This window comes from Erpetoichthys calabaricus, chromosome 4, assembly GCF_900747795.2.
Source record: "Erpetoichthys calabaricus chromosome 4, fErpCal1.3, whole genome shotgun sequence".
Taxonomy (NCBI): Eukaryota; Metazoa; Chordata; class Cladistia; order Polypteriformes; family Polypteridae; genus Erpetoichthys; species Erpetoichthys calabaricus.
Genome location: NC_041397.2, coordinates 98,882,951 through 98,904,816, shown reverse-complemented (window position 1 = coordinate 98,904,816; position 21,866 = coordinate 98,882,951). Strand labels below are relative to the sequence as shown.

Below are 21,866 nucleotides of genomic sequence, written 5' to 3'. Positions count from 1 at the left end.
ACGTTTGAGCGGCACAAGTTTTTTTACATGTTTCCAGAAAAGCGGAGAAACAATAGAGCAGTATGTGACGGAACTGCGTAATAGGAGCTGTTCTAAGAAGAAACCGTCAAGACATCAAAGGACCAATAACCTCTAATCAGAACACTAACACCAGCGAAACAAATATTAACGAGAAAACAAGTATAAATCAGGAAAGAACATCTCAACTGCAAACACAATTAACCAGAATATCAAAATGTCAAGTAAAACCACCAGAACGACTCATTGAGACATGTTGAGGATTAAAGGAACATTTTCAATTAAGAAATGCTGAATTCCTTTGTTTAACAGTTGTGCTTTTTATACATAGTTTGAATGCTGGATGTATGCCTGAAATGTTCTGAATAGTTCAGTTGTTTGAAGTGATCAAGAATTAAACGTGTGCATTTACGGAGTGATTTCTCAGGCTTAAAAGCTCGCTTTTTATTAAAAAGGTAAATGCTAACTGTTTTCATTCTGAAGGGCACAAACCACGTTAGATTTCAGCCGTTAAACGCGCAAAAATGTCGGTACACCAGATAAATAAGCGCAACATATTATCAGTTGTATTGTATGCTTACAATACATATAGAAATGTGTTAATCGTTAACTAATAGTATCGGATGGTGTTTTTCGACTCGCACCTTGATTTAAACGATTGCATGTCTTGGTGGGTTTGCATAGCTTATTGTCAATATCTTTACACCTCTTTTTAAGACATATTGACTGAAACGGGCTTTCATGAAAAAACTTAGGGCTTTGCTACAAGATACACCCTCCACATGTTAAGGAAGTAAAAATAAAAGGTATATATTTCTATTTTATTTAAACCTTTTAAGTTCGTATGCATAGCCCCATTTGGTTGTTTAAGTTTTTTTTTTTTCTTCAGTAATATTTAATCTCCTTAAAGAAAAACAATATATGCATTTTACTTTTTTTGTATCTCTTTAGTAATATTTTAGTGTAAAAGGATAACGAGTATTTAAACCTTTTATGTTACTTTATAAAGTTATTTTACACAATGTTGAAAAATTAATAAGAAAGCTACATATTTTGGCAGCTGCTGCTTTAATTTTCAATGAAATGAAAAAAGCTCTCCAAGAGAAAACCTCAATGAAGAAGAAACAGTTTGCACTATCTAAAAACGAGAAACCCTCATTTATAAAGGTTTGCTGCAGATGACTTAACTGAAAATAAATGAATAGTTCCTATGTGTATAATTTATCTATTTGACTTATGCCTTTATTCCAGAAACTTGCAACATCTGAGGTACAATTTGTTACATTACTTTGGTTTTTTGCAGCACAGGCAGGTGAAGTGACTTCCTCAGGGTCACACAGTGGTGTCAGTACCACGATTTGAACTGACAAACTCCGGGTTTGCTTAAATATTACTGAAGAATGAAAAAAAACGAAAACGGGCAAATGGGGCTATGCATACAAATGTCCATCCATCCATTATCCAACCCGCTATATCCTAAATACATGAGCCAATCCCTGCCAACACAGGGCGCAAGGCAGGAAACAAACCCCGGGCAAGGTGCCAGCCCACCGCAGGGCGCACACACCCACACACACCCACACACCAGAGACAAATTACAATCGCCAATGCACCTAACCTGCATGTTTTTGGACTGTGGGAGGAAACCAAAGATATGTGTATATGTAGATATGTATATATATGTATATATGTATATGTATATATGTTTACATAACCTTTTTAACATACTACTTCTCTGCTGCGAAGCACGGGTATTTTGCTATATGTATATATATGTGGATGTGTATATGTATATATATATATATATATATGTATATATGTATATGTATATTTATGTTTATATGTGTGTATATTATATATATAAGACAGCAACACTCATAACAATAACAACACAATTACATTGACAATCATGTTACGTTATTTTTAAAATGTTTCCTTTTCTTTTTCATAACCTCTTTAACACACTACTTCTCCGCTGCGAAGCGCGGGTATTTTGCTAGTATATACATATACACATATATATATATATATATATATATATACACATACATATACATATATATACATATACATATATATACATATACACATATACATATATATATATACATATACATATATATATACATATATATATATACATATACATATATATATACATATATATATACACATATACATATATATATACATATACACATATGCATATATATACATATACACATATACATATATATACATATACATATATATATACATATACACATATACATATATATACATATACACATATACACATATATACATATACATATATATACATATACACATATACACATATATACACATATACATACATATACACATATACATACATATACATACATATACATATATATACACACATATACATATATATACACACATATACATACACACACACATATATACATATATATATATACAGATTTGTGCCTCAAGAAAATCCTGTCTCGGAGGTCTACAGACAATTCCTTTGACTTCATGCTTGGTTTGTGCTCTGACATAAACTGTCAACTGTGGGACCTTATATAGACAGGTATGTGCCTTTCTAAATCATGTCCAATGAACTGAATTTACCAATAATTAATCAAAATATATTAAGAATTTCATATTTGGCTTTTGAATAAATATTCCTGTCATTACATCTTTAACTCTTGTAACTTTTAACTCTAAAACAGAAAGTCACCCACCACGAGCCACCCGCATATATTCATTCAGTGATCGGTGGCTGGTGACGGAGGGCGGATGTTGACACAACATTTGCAGTGACAAAGTAATCTGAATACAGGTATGTAAAGCGTGTGACCGAGAAAGTGATTTAACGTGTGAGAATAGTGACAGTTCTTCAGGAGCTAATAGTGAAGCATACCAATGTGATGAGTTGCTTGGAATGTGCTGGGCAGCTTTCAAAGCAGCCATTCACTCAATCTCCAGGGTTCAAGAGAGAAGTATTAGATACAGATAATCCCTTACAGAATTTCAGTCTGTTCATAAATGACTGCATGTTAGCTGTAATTCTGACTGAGCTCAAGATACAGTATGTACACAGCAATTAATACAGTAGCACACACTAAACTGAAGTCCAGGCTGCATGAGTCTGATGTCCGTTATGATAAGCTGACACATTTCTTTGTGCTTCTTGTATATGAAGCTGTAATTCTAATAGCTTAAGTCGGAATGTGCTGGTCAACAAAACCTTTACTGTAAAGACAGAAATATCATGAGTGCATTATGTTTCAGTTTATTTCTCAGGTGTGTTTTGCTGGCAGTAATTCACCTGCCACTTCGCACAGTAGAAATCCTTTTTGAAAATAAAATGGCACTGATCAAGGGACTGATGGTCAACATACAAGATCTGCATATTGTTACTGACCAATCACTTGCTTTAAAAAGGTTGTTTACCAAAGAAGCAATATAAACCTTGTTAAATTCCTGAGTTTGCAATGTCTCTACTGAACTACAGGTAGGTAGGTGAAGAAAGTCTGTCAAGTGGTGTAGAACTAAACCTAATAATGTGTTTTTGTATTTAGTCTGTATTTATTAATTTAACTTTTGTAGTTTTACATACACAGCTCAAAATACCATATACTGTGAAAATAATCTAGTGACAATTATATTTTAAAATATTTTTTTCTCTCTTTCAAAACAGATATTTGAAATATCATACTCTTTTTGTTAACGTCACCCATGTCATTCATATATTATATTTTATATATATATATATATATTACCCATGCCCGGTCGGGACACCCCTTTGACACTGGATCCGGTGGAGCAGTCATAGGATGCACACTACGTCCCCAGAACACTTGTTGGCAACCCTCCTGGGTTGCATGGGAGCCAATATTTTGGAACACCGGAGCTCACTCCTGTTGGGCTCTGTGGCAACAGCCAGGGGGAGCTGCATGGCCTAACGAGCCCATCTGGGCGGGAACGCAGCCACAAGTAGGTCAACAAGCACCTGCAGCACTTCCGGGTGGGCTATAAAAGGAGCCAACAGTCACCACTCCAGGTGATTCCTCCAGAGTCAGGAGGAGGAGGAGGAGGAGGGCAAAGCTGCCTGGGAGGAGTGAAGGAACAGGAGTGATGTTTGGGTGTTTTGGGACTGTGTTGGGCCTATGAGACACAAGGAAGACGTGCCCCACGGCTGAAGAAAAATTAAAAACTTTTTTATTTTTAAATGTGCCTCTGCTGTCAGTCTGTGTCGTGTTGACGACTAGATAGTGCCTTTGCCACAATATATATATATATATATATATATATATATATATATAGTATTATTGCAATAGGCTGGCAATAGGACGCACCTGACCACAACTTGGAGTGCACAGCAAATGGTCTGAATGCTTAGAGAAATGAGAGATTTTAGTTTCTGATTTTTAATAAATTTACAAACTTTTCTGTAAACATGTTTTCACTTTGTCATTAAGGGTCATTGAATGTAGTTTGATTAAAAACATGGCAAATGTTTCCATTTTAAATGAAATCTATAACACAATAAAGTGCGCAGAAAGTGAAGGGATCTGAATGGTTTCTGAATTCACTGTTTTTATTGCTATACCATTTTCAACATTATGACTCACTGGACCTGAAACGATTTCAAAAAGATATGTTAACACTTAAACAGAAAACCTATTTTCTATTTTGGAACCCACTGTCTTGGGTTCTGTTTTAATAATATTTCTGTCTCAAACAAATCAGTTTGAAATCGGTATAGTTTTAGATCATAAGAAGGAAGCTTAAATCTCCAAAATTAATACAGTTTTACTTTGGGAGAACATGTAAGCACAGAGTGCACTTTGGCAGTATTTATAAATACATGTACAAAAGCAATTCTGTACTTCTTTTATACTTTGATATTAAGTGTTTCACTTTAAAAGGGGCGGCGCGGTGGCGCAGTGGTAGCACTGCTGCCTCGCAGTAAGGAGGCCTGGGTTCACTTCCCGCGTCCTCCCTGTGTGGAGTTTGCATGTTCTCCCCATGTCTGCGTGAGTTTTCTCCGGGAGCTCCGGTTTCCTCCCACAGTCCAAAGACATGCAGGTTAGGTGCATTGGCGATCCTAAATTGTCCCTAGTGTGTGCTTGGTTTGTGGGTGGGTGTGTGTGTGTGTGTGTGTCCTGTGGTGGGCTGGCGCCCTGCCCGGGGATTTGCTCCTGCCTTGTGCCCTGTGCTGGCTGGGATTGGCTCCGGCAGACACCCGTGACCCTGTGTTAAGATGTAGTGGGTTGGAGAATGACTGACTGATAGAACAGCACCAAATCTTTCATTGCTTACATCAGTAAGGATCATGTAAATTATAGTGGCAAACGTTTTTATTCTGTCTTCAACTAACAACAGTTATAACAGAAAAATGTCCAATTAAACAACAGTATTTTTATCTGCTTTCAATATAAATCCAGAAATCTCAGTACTCGCCTTCTGTTCCAGTTCTAAAAATCTTTGTTCATATTCTTCTGCTCTTGCATTATCAACACAGACATCTGCAGATATAAGTTATGGGAATTAATATGTCTTCACACTCTATACTTGCAAATTAATACATCATTTCTTATTAGCTCTAAACTGACTTATGACAGAAACTTGAAAAAAAAAAAGTCTTACCAAGAAGATGACTGAAATCTACTTCTAACCTTTTGCGATAGGTAAAATCAGGGTCAGTACCACTACGATGCAAAACTATTTGGGAAATGCATTCTTCTATAATCTTGAAATACTGAGGTCTGAAAAAGAGACAATTGGGACAAAACAGTGAAAATAAATCTGTTATTGTTTTTTTCCCCCCAATGCAAACAAATAACTCAAATTTTTGTAAACCAATTAATGCTCAATAAGTATTATTCACCACTTAAAATAGTAGTCATTTTTTAAATGTCCACAGTGGGATCATCCTCAATTAGAGCCGGTGTCTCAAGAAAAGACTTTTTAAAAAATTAAAGGCTATATAAGCTTTAGCATTCTGTTGACCAACAGAAAACCATTAATAACATAACTATTTAAACATTCAGCTTACCCAAGCATTCTTAGATCTCACTTATCCTTGTAATGTTTGCAAATAACAATAGTGATAGTGTATTTCTATGCCTAAATGAAGATTTTTTCACATTTAATTTTAAACTACAAGAATATTTGCCTCTTTGTGAATTTAATCTCCCTTTACAAATAAGCGTGTATCAACCTACACCTCAAAATATACACAAATTACCAAGAAGTGGGTACAAATTACTGAAGCCACCCTACAGCAGACCAGAATGCTAGTTGCTAACTTTAACCCTCAGTAATTCAGCACATGATTTTAACTAAAGACTCAAGTAATATGGTTTTCTGGAAGGTTTCTACTGTGTCTCTCATATTATTATCGAGGTGGGCTTGGGGTTTAGTTCATTTATTAAATGAAGAGAAAAATATATGTAAGAAATACTTTTCATGGTAATAGTAATACATGTAAAATATAAAATGTGTTAAATCAATAAATCAATTTTAGTATGTTTCCAGCATGAACAATATTTACACAATTTCTGAAATGAAAAAATGTACAACCACTGAGATATATAAATTAGCGGTGTGGTACTGCACTGTTACCTTACAACTTCAAAGTCATAGGTTCGTAACAAAGCCTGGTCACATTCTGTATGTTATTTTCTGGTTCTGCCTGTGTCTGAATGGCACTTCCCTTTAATGTTTATTCTGTATACCAGTAATCCAGCATGGACTAATCAAATATGTATGGAACACTATGATCACAGTTTGTGTGTATAGTTTGTGATTTTAAGAATCACTATATAAAAAGACTGGACAACCTAGTGAAAGAATGTTGAATCACTAATATTATCTACATGTCAAAAAAGAATAGAGAAATGTTACTTGAATTTTTGAGTCAGAAATTGGCATGTTTCTCTTTAATGGTTCTGTGAAAGGAGGCAGGAAAAACAAACTATATAATATAAATATCAAGGAACTCACATCCACAATAATGTCAATTGGTATACAGTGATCCCTCGCTATATCTCGCTTCGCCTTTCGCGGCTTCACTCCATCGCGGATTTTATATGTAAGCATATTTAAATATATATTGCAGATTTTTTGCTGGTTCGCGGATTTCTGCGGACAATGGGTCTTTTAATTTCTAGTACATGCTTCCTCAGTTGGTTTGCCCAGTTGATTTCATACAAGGGACGCTATTGGCAGATGGCTGAGAAGCCAGATTGCTTACTTTTCTCTTTTCTCTTGCGCTGACTTTCTCTGATCCTGACGTATGGGGATTGAGCAGGGGGGCTGTTCGCACACCTAGACGATACGGACGCTCATCTAAAAATGCTGAAAGATTATCTTCACGTTGCTATCTTTTGTGCAGCTGCTTCCTGAAACAACATGTTGCACGGTGCTTCGCATACTTAAAAGCTCGAAGGGCACGTATTGATTTTTGACTGAAAAACAAACTCTGTCTCTCTCTGTCTCTCTCTCTCTCCCTGCTCCTGACGGAGGGGGTGTGAGCTGCCGCCTTCAACAGCTTTGTGCCGCGGTGCTTCGCATACTTAAAAGCCAAACAGCCCTATTGACTTGTTTGCTAGAGATTGTTTTCTCTATCTATGTGACATTCTGTGCTCCTGACATGCACTCCTTTGAAGAGGAAGATATGTTTGCATTCTTTTAATTGTGAGACAGAACTGTCATCTCTGTCCTGTCATGGAGCACAGTTTAAACTTTTGAAAAAGAGACAAATGTTTGTTTGCAGTGTTTGAATAACGTTCCTGTCTCTCTACAACCTCCTGTGTTTCTGCGCAAATCTGTGACCCAAGCATGACAATATAAAAATAACCATATAAACATATGGTTTCTACTTCGCTGATTTTCTTATTTCGCGGGTGGCTCTGGAACGCAACCCCCGCGATGGAGGAGGGATTACTGTATTGCTATAAAAAGTTCTACTCTAAAGGCAAGCAGTGCTTACTTTTCTTTGGTATATCCACAGGGTCCCAAACTAGACTGGTATACCAATTCTGTCATTATCTTTAGCTCCATTACTAGGTAAAGTGCTCTGACTACACAAAATGTTTAGGTTTCCAGATAGCCAGCAACATATTTTGGAGCAGATATGAATGACCTATTAAGTATGTGATGGGGGCAATGTTGAAGAAGCTCAGAACTATGTGACTGATGAAGCCAACTACTAAATCAGGAAAGTTTACTAACATAAAGACCCTACAAACTGCTGCCTTTAAGTCATCATCAAAAGCAAAGCACAAGGAGTGAAATGTTATGTTAAGGATAATTTAAAATCTAGATGTAGCTGTAACTGTTACCCAAAAACTGTTTTTAAACATTGATTTGTGAACATTGACATTAAGTGGATACATGTACGTATGTGCAAGGCTGTGCCCTAAGATACAATGTCAGTTTCTAGCTTGTACATGATGTTAAAGTGAAGCTCTCTAACTATCTCAAAGCCCAGGAATGGAATAAACAAACTGAGAAAATAAATGGAGTTAAATGTTTAAAATTATACTTATTTTTTAAACCACCTTTCTTTCACATTCAATCAATAATTCATTTTAAAAGTCAAGTGTATCTTGGCAAGTTGTGAAATATTCAGAAAACCACCTGTATGCATACTTCTGAGGGGGGGGCTGAATAATCACATAATAAAGCATGAATTATTGAAACCAACTGGAATCTCTAAAACCACTATGAGGACAACAAATGTAAATTAATACATTTTTTTCAAGAATTAGAATATTAGGCTGCACACCTCTTTAAAAACTGTTTAGCAAATATCCATTTTCCTCAAATAAATACACTAAACTTGAAAATCATCTTGCATGGGATCAGTAGAAACCAAAGATAAAACAACCTTTTGAATGAAGCTTAAAAGTCTTTACTATTAAGGTTTCAAATATCATGAATACAGATCCCGGGTGCAGATAAAAAGAAATGCAGTCTCTTTGTTGGGCAATGTCATGCAGAGGTTTAGAAGTATAAATTAACCACTTAATTTTCAGCACTGTAGATTTACATTATTCTGATTATAATGAAAAGGCTACTTGGAAATGTACTTTTCCAGTGATTTACTTGCTTTAAATCCCCTGCCGTCAGTAATCCTAGTTAATGCTTAACTACGCTAGATTCAAACAATGAATAAAGTTTATATATTTTTCTACTTTTTATGTTAATTTCAAATCAACAATTTACTTATTATTTGGCTAATGCCTTCATTCAAGGAGACCTACAACATTTGACATACAATTGGTTATATTTCTTTTTCTGAAGTACAGTCAGGTGAAGTGACTTGCTCATGGTCACAACAGTATTTTAACAGCAGGATTTTAACTCCCAATCCGAGGGTTTGAAATCCTGCATCCAAAGCCTTAACTACTAAACCACAATGCCTTCTAGAATATTACAAAGTGAAAAAGACTATAGTAAGCCTATTTTTAAATGCATCATTAAGTAATCTGTATACAGTACTGTGCAAAAGTTTTAGGCAGGTGTGAAAAAATGCTATAAACAAAGAATGCTTTCAAAAATGGAATTGTTAATCATTTATTTTCATCAATCAACAAAATGCAGTGAATGAACAAAAGAGAAATCTAAATCAAATCAATATTTGGTGTGACCACCCTTTGCCATCAAAACAGCATCAATTCTTCTAGGTACACTTGCACACAGTTTTTTGAAGGAACTCGGCTGGTAGGTTGTTCCAAATATCTTGGAGAATTAACCACAGATCTTCTGTGGATGTAGGCTTCCTCACATCCTTCTGTCTCTTCATGTAATCCCAGACACACTCGATGATGTTGAGATCAGGGCTCTGTGGGGGCCATACCATCACTTCCAGGACCTCTTGTTCTTCTTTACGCTGAAGATAGTTCTTAATGACTTTGGCTGTATGTTTGGGGTCGCTGTCCTGCTGCAGAATAAATTTGGGGCCAATCATACGCCTCTGTGATGGTATTGCATAATGGATAAGTATCTGCCTGTATTTCTCAGCATTGAGAACACCATTAATCCTGACCAAATCTCCAACTCCACTTGCAGAAATGCAGCCCCAAACGTTCAAGGAACCTCCACCATGCTTCACTGTTGCCTGCAGACACTCATTATTGGACCGCTCTCCAGCCTTTCGACGAAAAAACTACCTTCTGCTACAGCCAAATATTTCAAATTTTGACTCATCAGTCCAGAGCACCTGCTGCCATTTTTCTGCACCCCAGTTCCTATGTTTTCGTGCATACTTGAGTCACTTGGCCTTGTTTCCAAGTTGGAGGTATGGCTTTTTGGCTGCAACTCTTCCATGAAGACCACTTCTGGCCAGACTTCTCCGGACAGTAGATGGGTGTACCTAGGTCCCACTGGTTTCTGCCAGTTCTGAGCTAATGGCACTGCTGGACATCTTCCGATTTCGAAGGGTAATAAGCTTGATGTGTCTTTCATCTGCTGCACTAAGTTTCCTTGGCTGACCACTGCGTCTACGATCCTCAACGTTGCCCATTTCTTTGTGCTTCTTCAAAAGAGCTTGAACAGCACATCTTGAAACCCCAGTCTGCTTTGAAATCTTTGTCTGGGAGAGACCTTACTGATGCAGTATAACTACCTTGTGTCTTGTTGCTGTGCTCAATCTTGCCATGACATGAAACTGTCTTCCACAACCTCACCTTGGTAGCAGAGTTTGGCTGTTCCTCACCCAGTTTTAAGCCTCCTACACAGCTGTTTCTGTTTCAGTTAATGACTGTGTTTCAACCTACGTGTGACATTGATGATCATTAGCACCTGTTTGGTATAATTGGTTGATCATACACCCGACTATAATCCTACAAAATCCCTGACTTTGTGCAAGTGTACCTATAAGAATTGATGCTGGTTTGAAGGCAAAAGGTAGTAACACCAAATATTGATATGATTTTGATTTTTCTTTTGTTCGCTCACTTTGCATTTTGTAAATTGATAACAATAAACAATCATTATTTATATTTCTGAAAGCATTCTTTGTTTACAGCATTTTTTCACACCTGCCTAAAACTTTTGCACAGTACTGTATATAAAATTCTTTTTGCGTTTGAAATGGAAATTACATATGACCATGTGATATGGAAATTACGTATGAAACGGAAATTACATATGACCATACGATATGGAAATTAGCTATGACCACAGAACATATTATAATACAGGAACTAATCACTTCGTTTGTAGACACCATTTTTAGATCGTCTTTACGAATTGTTATTATTTGTGTGCGCCCCGTGTCGCCCTCTCCCACCTCTCCTGTCTGGACTAGAGATGGGAATTGATAAGATTTTCACGATTCCGATTCCATTTTCGATTCTGTTTAACAATTCGATTCTTTATCGATTCTCCTATCGATTCTTATTTTTAAAAAAGGAGAACACACAGGTCGATTAGCTTAGAACTTTGTTTTATAGCTTATCTTTGAACAAGATAGAAATTTATGAGTAGCATGACCTTACAAACCCAACAGTGAGATCTTAAGAGATCCACAGCCTACGGCTCCTCGATGGGGTGCCACGGGGTCCCCAGAAAAAAATGTGTAAATGTAAAATAATAATAAAATAAATATTCTTCTGTAGCAATAACAAAGTATAACATAAATTATTCTGTGGCAATTACACAAGAATGTCCAGTAACATTTACACTCTCCTTTTTAAAAGTATATATGAGCTGAGCACTCAAAAATAAAACTACATCAGCCAGTAGCAAATACAATCAACTCAAGTCCAATGGAACTGTGCACAGTGCAATTCTGCAACCATCAACTATTTTGACAGCTACATCCATGTTGGCCGCATTATCAACAGTGGTTGCCACAACCTTGTCTTTGATACCATACTCCTCCAAGATCTCATCAGTCTCCTCTGCTACAGCTGTCCCTGTCTGTGCCTGGTACACTGGTTTGGTTTTGAGGACTTTTTCTTGAGCCTGGCCATTCCTGACATAATGCAGCGTTACTGTGAGGTAATGATCTTGACTAAAACTTGCCCATCCATCTGCAGTGACGGCTGCCTTCAACACATGTTTCAGCTCAGAAATGGAAACGGATGAAACATCTGGTAAGAGGAGAACACGCAAATTTGACATTCCCTGACTTAGCCTACAATTAAACACATTCACTTACCGAAAATCGGGGGCATCTACTGTGGTAAATGGGTGCAAGCCTTTTACCACAAACTTAGTCACTGCTCGGTGACATTCGTCTATCCTGGCCTGTGTCATTTTACTTTTCCCCGCCTCTGTGAAAGGAGAAGCTACCGGTAGACTGCAGCGAGAACTGCCAGCATCTGAGACAGTCAGACTCTGTCTGTCTCTCTCGTCATGGTCATCTAAATGCAATGCACAGTAATAGCAGGTTTTGCAATAAGGCAAATCGCGCTAACATAATATGCAATGTTAGTTGATTAGTTACCTGCCGTATTAACGGGAGAGCACCTGCAAACGCTACCGCTGCTGCTGGGTTGAGATTCACTAGTCCGGAGCGGATAAAAAACACAACATTCATTTAAGGTTATCGCGTGTTTTGTGTGCAAATGCTTTTGCATATTCGTAGTGTTTCCTCCCTTTGATGAAATATCTACTTTGCAAGTATTGCAAGTTGCCCTGTTGTCATCCTTTCTCGTAAAGTATAACCAAACTTTTGAGCATTTGTGCCGCTTAGGCGCCATGTTTCCTGCTGGGTAAATGACGCTACGCAATGCGGTGACGTCATTCGAGGCGAATGGAATCGATAGGGGAATCGTTTGTAAAAATGGCAAACAATTCCAAGGAATTGAAACAGTGGGAACCGGTTCTCAACAAGAACCGGTTTTCAATTCCCATCCCTAGTCTGGACTAATACTAATACTTTGACTTTGAAAAAAAAAAACAAAAAAAAAAAAGGTCCCGCCCACATACAGCCGACACGGCATTTCTCGATTCCTATTCGTCCTCTTCCATGTCATGCACTATACTGGCCTGCTGAGCGTAATACATCCAAACTCGAGGTGCTGCAACAACGGTAAAGTAGTTTTACCACCTTTGCAGGAGCCACCTGTGTCTTTACAACAGCTTATTACACAGCAAAAATCAGAAGCTAAAAATTATCTGAACACATTCGTGAATACAACTCTTCTCTAGCGTTTGCTTCCATGGGTGCACAGATAACTCAACCTCCTGGCCACGGACCATACTATTTTAAAATACACGAGCAAATTTATCACCAAATATCTCCACTATACGCTAACACTTCTACCTCTCCAGGATATGGACAGTTGTATGTTTTTGACACAGTGCAAGCTACTGAATTGCGCTTACAAAATAAAGCAACCTCTGCAGGCATCGAAAATGTATTTCTCCAGCTAGATTCCATGCTCAGAACCATCAATCGCTTCGCTAAATCATACAAACACATGCATGAAATCGCTCAGTCCAATCCAACAGCATCTGTACGAATGGTTTTCAAGGAAAACCCTAGGCAGGATTTACGACGATACAATGCCCCGACATGTCACACCGATGTTGCAGCGATTTTCATCTTAGAAGATGGCGAAACGCCTGCCAAAAGGGACATTTGCATCTATCCCATAGGCAACTCCTGTAAACAGATTTCCATGCTCAATATGAATTGCGATCCTATGGTTTACCCATTTTTATTCCCTTACAAAGACATTGGCTGGCACAAAGATTTACAACATGTTCCCGATAAAAGAACCGCCAAGCAAATAAGGCTTACTCAATACCAATTTTACGCATACAGATTAGCAATGAGGAATACATTTAGTATTTTGCACTCCAGTGGCAAACTATTCCAACAGTACGTCGTAGATGCGTTCGTTAAAACAGAGAGCGCGCGTCTCAACTATCTCAGATTACATCAACAAGATCTGCGCTTGAAACAATACAAAAGACTATCAGACACACTGCAAGCAAACACTGAAAATAACGTATGTGTAGGCAAAATGATCATATTACCATCCACATTTCCAGGAAGTCCAAGATACATGCAACAAAACTATCAGGATGCCATGGCCATAGTACGTAAATTCGGAAAGCCTGATTTATTTATCACTTTCACATGTAATCCTACTAGGCCGGAAATTCTATATGCACACTGCGTCTTTCAAGAAGTATTTATTTCTTCTTTGTTTCTGAATTCCTTTCTCACCGTTTTCCATTCCTATTCTTACACCGTCGTATGCTACGGCGGGCGTCGGCTAGTTTCTATATACAGTAGAACCTCGGTTAGAGAACGCCTTTGATAACGAACAATTCGGATAACGACCAAAAATTTCACTAAAAATTTGCCTCCGATAGCGAACAAAATTTCGGATAGCGACGCACACGCGACCAGCGGACAGCTTCCCATCTTCCTTTGCGCTCGAGACACGGTTACGAACAGACGTTCATTATCTTTATCGGTGTGCATCCATCTTATTTAGTGATTTTGTTGCTTTATTTAATAATATATAGCCCTCAATCATGGCTCCAAAGAAGATTAAGAGAGCTGGTAGCAGTGCAGTAATAAGGCAGCGGCCAACAATTGAATTGAAAAAAAAATTATTGCCAAGTATGAACGAGGCATGCGTGTGTCGGATATCGCAAGAGAATACGGCAAGTCAAAGTCGACAATCTCGACGATTTTAAAGAAAAAGGAGCAGCTTAAAGAAGCTAATGTGTCAAAAGGAGTGAGTATTATAACAAAGCAAAGGCCTCAAATAATAAACGAAGTAGAAAAGTTGTTGCTTGTGTATATAAATGAAAAACAGTTAGAAGGTGCTAGCATCAGTGAGGCATTCATTAGTGAGAAGGCGCTGCAAATCTACGAAGATTTGAAGAAGAAAACCCCACAGACAAGTGCTTTGAGTGATTTTGTTTTCAAAGCCAGTCGAGGCTGGTTTGAAAAATTTAAGCACAGAACAGGCATCCACAGCGTCATAAGGCATGGGGAAGCAGCTAGTTCCGACAAGGCAGGGGCCAAGAAGTTCATCCTAGAATTCAAAAAAATCATAGAAGAAGAAAGTTACGTCCCGCAACAGGTATTTAATGCGGATGAAACAGGCCTGTTTTGGAAGAAGATGCCGAATAAAATGTACATAACGAAGGAAGAGAAAGCATTGTCAGGGCACAAGCCTATGAAAGATAGGCTAACTCTTCTATTGTGCGGTAACGCCAGTGGGGATTTTAAGCTGAAGCCGCTGTTAGTCTACCATTCGGACAATCCAAGAGTATTTAAGAAGCATAATGTAATAAAACAGAAATTGCCTGTTATGTGGAGGTCTAATTCTAAGGCCTGGGTGACCCGCCAATTTCTTGTCGAGTGGGTGACCGAAGTTTTTGCCCCGGCTGTGAAAGAATACCTAGAGAAGAACAACCTTCCCCTCAAATGCCTTCTCCTGCTGGATAATGCTCCAGCACATCCTCCAAACATCGACGAGTACTTAGAAGAAGAGTTCGACTTTATTCAAGTTCGTTATCTGCCACCGAACACAACCCCTTTGCTGCAGCCCATGGATCAACAGATCATTTCAAACTTCAAGAAATTGTACACAAAAGCCTTATTCAGAAAGTGCTTCGATATAACGAACGATACCAACTTAACTCTGAAGGAATTTTGGAAGAATCATTTCAACATTTTGAATTGTGTTCATCTTATTGATAATGCATGGAACCAAGTGACCTACCGTAATATGAATGCAGGATGGAGGAAACTCTGGCCAGACTGTGTTCCAGAGCGAGATTTTGAAGGATTCGAACCAGAAATTGTTGATGAAATTGTTTCCCTGGGCCAAAACATGGGGTTGGAGGTGGATAATAACGATGTTGAAGAACTTGTGGAGGAGCACAGTAATGAACTCACTACTGAAGAGTTGCAGCACATTCAGGCTGAGCAAGAAAAGAATTTGGCTGAGGATATGTCTTCGGAGGGGGAAGAGGAAGGGAAGGAGGAAGTCCCAAGTTCAGTGATTAAAGAAATGTGTGCTAAGTGGGGGGAATTGCAATTGTTTGTAGAAAAATCTTTCCCAAACAGTGCGGTAGGCAGTAGGAGCCTGAACATGTTCAATGATAATGTGATGTCGTATTATCGAAAAGTGCTACAAAAAAGGCAGAAGCAACAGACACTGGACAAGTTTTTTTCTTCAACCTCAAAGCGACAGAGGACATCCCCCGATGTTCTCATGGAGGGGGATTCCCCCTCTAAGCAGTAATTCCACCCCTTCCTCCCCACACCTCCATAAAAAAAAAAGCATAAAAATAAAAAAAAAGTGTTTTGTAAATTAGTTTCGTAAAATTAAGTTATGTACAGTAAACAGTAAAATGTGTTTACGTATTAAAGTTACCCAGTGCTATTGTTTTCTGCCATACGTAGCGTATCTGTCATATGCCCTCCCTCCTCTGCCGTGACCCTCCCTCCGCTGTCGTAATCGCCTCACTAGAAAGGTAAGATTCCACATTTTTTTTATTTATTCCATGCTGTAGTGTCATTTCTTTAGTTTTTAGTTACAGAATTATGTTATGTGCTTATTCATAATGCTATTGTTTTCTGCCATACGTAGCGTATCTGTCATGTGCCCTCCCTCCTCTGCCGTGACCCTCCCTCCTCTGCCGTGACCCTCCCTTTGCTGTCGTAATCGCCTCACTAGAAAGGTAAGATTCCACATTTTTTTTATTTATTCCATGCTGTAGTGTCATTTCTTTAGTTTTTAGTTACAGAATTATGTTATGTGCTTATTCATAATGATTTTGTTCCTACACATTGCATTTTCAGTCGGACATAGCCAAGCCTACCAATGCTACATGTCAGTCAAAACAATAAGTTTTCCTATGTTTTCTTATGTTTAAATGCTTTCTTTAATGTTTTTATTTTTATTTAACATCATTTGTACTGTATTATAACTGTTCCCATTTAAAAAAACATACCTATATAGCCTGTAACTTTCATATATTAGCGAGTCAACATGGGCTAGGAACCAATTATTTCTATTTCCTTTATTCCTTATGGAGAAAATTGTTTCGGATAGCGAACATTTCGGATAACGACCCACTTTTCGGAACGGATTGTGGTCGTTATCCGAGGTATTACTGTATTGCCTTTGATTCCTGTATGTCTAATCATTTTCCTCCGATGATGGCATCTAATAGGTGATGAAAGCTCAGGAATAAAAGACTATTTTCAGATACATGATTCATTTTCTCCCATTCGGGATTCCTAGCTATAAATACGCAAACTGTAACACAGATCTTCACTACATATATACATATACACACATATATATATATATTATATATATACACATACATACATACATATACCTATATATATATACATACATATACATATATATATACATACATATACAGTGGGTACGGAAAGTATTCAGACCCCCTTCAATTTTTCACTCTTTGTTATATTGCAGCCATTTGCTAAAATCATTTAAATTAATTTTTCCCTCATTAATGTACACACAGCACCCCATATTGACAGACAAAAAAAAAAAGAATTTTTGAAATTGTTGCAGATTTATTAAAAAAGAAAAACTGAAATATCACATGGTCCTAAGTATTCAGACCCTTTGCTCAGTATTTAGTAGAAGCACCCTTTTGAGCTAATACAGCCATGAGTCTTCTTGGGAAAGATGCAACAAGTGTTTCACACCTGGATTTGGGGATCCTCTGCCATTCCTCCTTGCAGATCCTCTCCAGTTCTGTCAGGTTGGATGGTAAACGTTGGTGGACAGCCATTTTTAGGTCTCTCCAGAGATGCTCAATTGGGTTTAAGTCAGGGCTCTGGCTGGGCCATTCAAGAACAGTCACAGAGTTGTTGTGAAGCCACTCCTTCGTTATTTAAGCTGTGTGCTTAGGGTCATTGTCTTGTTGGAAGGTAAACCTTCGGCCCAGTCTGAGGTCCTTAGCACTCTGGAGAAGGTTTTTGTCCAGGATATCCCTGTACTTGGCCGCATTCATCTTTCCCTCGATTGCAACCAGTCGTCCTGTCCCTGCAGCTGAAAAACACCCCCACAGCATGATGCTGCCACCGCCATGCTTCACTGTGGGGACTGTATTGGACAAGTGATGAGCAGTGCCTGGTTGTCTCCACACATACCGCTTAGAATTAAGGCCAAAAAGTTCTATCTTGGTCTCATCAGACCAGAGAATCTTATTTCTCACCATCTCAGAGTCCTTCAGGTATCTTTTAGCAAACTCCATGCGGGCTGTCATGTGTCATGCACTGAGGAGAGGCTTCCGACAGGCCACTCTGCCATAAAGCCCTGACTGGTGGAGGGCTGCAGTGATGGTTGACTTTCTACAACTTTCTCCCATCTCCTGACTGCATCTCTGGAGCTCAGCCAAAGTGATCTTTGGGTTCTTCTTTACCTCTCTCACCAAGGCTCTTCTCCCCCAGTAGCTCAGCTTGGCCGGACGGCCAGCTCTAGGAAGGGTTCTGGTCGTCCCAAACGTCTTCCATTTAAGGATTATGGAGGCCACTGTGCTCTTGGGAACCTTAAGTGCAGCAGAAATTTTTTTGTAACCTTGGCCAGATCTGTGCCTTGCCACAATTCTGTCTCTGAGCTCTTCAGGCAGTTCCTTTGACCTCATGATTCTCATTTGCTCTGACATGCATTGTGAGCTGTAAGGTCTTACATGGACAGGTGTGTGGCTTTCCTAATCAAGTCCAATCAGTATAATCAAACACAGCTGGACTCAAATGAAGGTGATCTCAAGGATGACCAGAAGAAATGGAAAGTACCGGAGTTAGATATATGAGTGTCACAGCAAAGGGTCTGAATACTTAGGACCATGTGATATTTCAGTTTTTCCTTTTTAATAAATCTGCAACAATTTCAAAAATTCTTTTTTTTGTCTGTCAATATGGGGTGCTGTGTGTACATTAATGAGGGAAAAAATTAATTTAAATGATTTTAGCAAATGGCTGCAATATAACAAAGAGTGAAAAATTGAAGGGGGTCTGAATACTTTCCGTACCCACTGTACATATATACATACATATACATATATACATACATACACATATATACATACATACACATATATACATACATACATATATATATACAGTAATCCCTCCTCCATCGCGGGGATTGCGTTCCAGAGCCACCCGCGAAATAAGAAAATCCGCGAAGTAGAAACCATATGTTTATATGGTTATTTTTATATTTTCATGCTTGGGTCACAGATTTGCGCAGAAACACAGGAGGTTGTAGAGAGACAGGAACGTTATTCAAACACTGCAAACAAACATTTGCCTCTTTTTCAAAAGTTTAAACTGTGCTCCATGACAAGACAGAGATGACAGTTCTGTCTCACAATTAAAAGAATGCAAACATATCTACCTCTTCAAAGGAGTGTGCGTCAGGAGCAGAGACTGTCATAAAGACAGAGAAAGCATACAAATCAATAGGGCTGTTTGGCTCTTAAGTATGCGAAGCACTGCGGCACAAAGCTGTTGAAGGCGGCAGCTCACACCCCCTCCGTCAGGAACAGAGAGAGAGAGAGAGAGAGAGAGAGATAGAGAGAGGCAGAGAAAAACAAACATGCAAAAATCAATACGTGCCCTTCGAGCTTTTAAGTATGCGAAGCACAGTGCAGCATGTTGCTTCACTAAGCAGCTGCACAGAAGGTAGCAACGTGAAGATAATCTTTCAGCATTTTTAGACGAGCGTCCGTATCGTCTAGGTGTGTGAACAGCCCCCCTGCTCACACCCCCTATGTCAGGATCAGAGAAAGCGCAAGAGAGAGAAAGAGAAAAGTAAGTTGGGTAGCTTCTCAGCCATCTGCCAATAGCGTCCCCTTGTATGAAATCAACTGGGCAAACCAACTGAGGAAGCATGTACCAGAAATTAAAAGACCCATTGTCCTCAGAAATCCGCGAACCAGCAAAAAATCCGCGATATATATTTAAATATGCTTACATATAAAATCCGCGATAGAGTGAAGCCGCGAAAGGCGAAGCGCGATATAGCGAGGGATCACTGTATATACATATATACATATATATCTATAATAATAAAAGGCAAAGCCCTCACTGACTGACTCACTCACTCACTGACTGACTCACTCATCACTAATTCTCCAACTTCCCGTGTAGGTGGAAGGCTGAAATTTGGCAGGCTCATTCCTTACAGCTTACTTACAAAAGTTAGGCAGGTTTCATTTCGAAAGTCAAAGCGTAATGGTCATAACTGGAACATATTTTTTGTCCATACACTGTAATGGAGGAGGCGGAGTCACGTATCGCGTCATCACGCCTCCTACGTAATCACGTGAACTAAAAACAAGGAAGACATTTACAGCACGAGTCACACGCGGGAACGAAGGTAAATGACGTTAATTTTTGACTGTCGTTTAATACTGTGTAAGCATACATATTAACACATGTGCAATTAAACGTGTGCATTTACAGGGTGATTTCTCAGGCTTAAAAGCTCACCTTTTATCAAACGCGGGAAGAAAGGTAACTGACGTTGTTCACTGTCTTTTAATACTGTGTAACCATACATATTAACACATGTCCAATTAAACGTGTGCATTTACGGGGTGATTTCTCAGGCTTAAAAGCTCGCCTTTTACTAAAAAGGTAAATGCAAAACTATTTTCAATCAGTTTATTGAAACGCTCCCGTTAAGGATTGCAATAACATATTCGCGAGATAAAAGAACGAAGTAGGGGGAAATGGAGGAACAGCCGCAAACAGCGAAGAGCAAAAAATTAATTAAACAATTGAGAACGGAGCGAGTTAAGCATACAAGCATGTTCATAAGGGAAACAAAGCACGGTGTAAAACGTAACTTTCAATTAAGTTTATAGAAACGCTCCCGCTGCGGATTGCAATAACATATTCGCGAGATAAAAGTTTAATGACAAGACACGAGGTATAAACGAACCACACGCCGTGGCGCAACGTTAGGGGCAACAGTTTCAACCATTCTATGATCTGCTTCTCGCAACTGAAAGACGGCACATGGCGGATGTTAGCCGACTTGCTGACCGCAACGTTAGGGGCTTCAACTATGGCGCTGACACAACATCTCAGTGCCAACACTTTGCAGACTGTACTTAAAAGACACGCCCTCCTCACTGGACAGTTGAAAACACCAATCAAACTAACGATGACATCAAGTATTACCCAATCCAAAGTAGGAAAGGAGGCATCTTCATAAAATGCGTGTGGGATAATTTGCATGAGACGCTGCTTTAAAAAAAAAATGATACAAAACATACGGGATAAATCCCGTCCAGTATTGATTCAAAACGGGACGCGCAATTTCATTCTCAAACCCGGCACGATTCCGTATTTTAAAGGACGGGTGGCAACCCTACAGTGCCAGGTAACCACCCAAACAATCACATTGTGATTCAGACTAGGAATGCAATGAATGTAATTACCCCGATCTACATACAAGGCGAAAGTCTTGCAACATTCAAAGATGATGGTTTGGGATAAGTACACCATACAACATAAAAGAGCTTATGAAGCCTTGAACCGAAAAAAGCAAGATCTCAGAGATCGTAAAAAAAAAAATAGGAGGTAATGTCGTTTTACTCGCTGTAGATTTTAGTCAAACATTACCAGTTATTCCACGAGGGAGACGAGCAGATGAACTCAACGCGTGTTTAAAATCCATGCTTCTCCCACGCTCGGTTATATGTCGCGTGTTCTCATGTAGGTGCACCAAAACATTTATACATTTAAGCATATAATGGGCAAACAAAAAATGAGGTATACCCGAAGGCACTGCAGTAGTACTTCATGTAACTTTACTTCTTAAATGTTAATGTTTTACTGTTTAATAATTTATACGCTT

General features: G+C 38.6%; 1 protein-coding gene across 1 annotated transcript in view; it reads right to left on the bottom strand.

Annotated features, from left to right (window-relative positions):
• Positions 1-21,866, bottom strand: part of LOC114650158 (protein diaphanous homolog 3-like) — a 1,033,571-nt gene that overhangs the window by 642,252 nt on the left and 369,453 nt on the right. Inside the window, exons 13-14 of the mRNA XM_051925675.1 lie at positions 5,662-5,780; positions 5,476-5,540 (exon numbers count right to left, since the gene is read on the bottom strand). Coding sequence (XP_051781635.1) covers positions 5,476-5,540; positions 5,662-5,780 — 184 coding nt within the window. The remainder of the gene's footprint in view (positions 1-5,475; positions 5,541-5,661; positions 5,781-21,866) is intronic.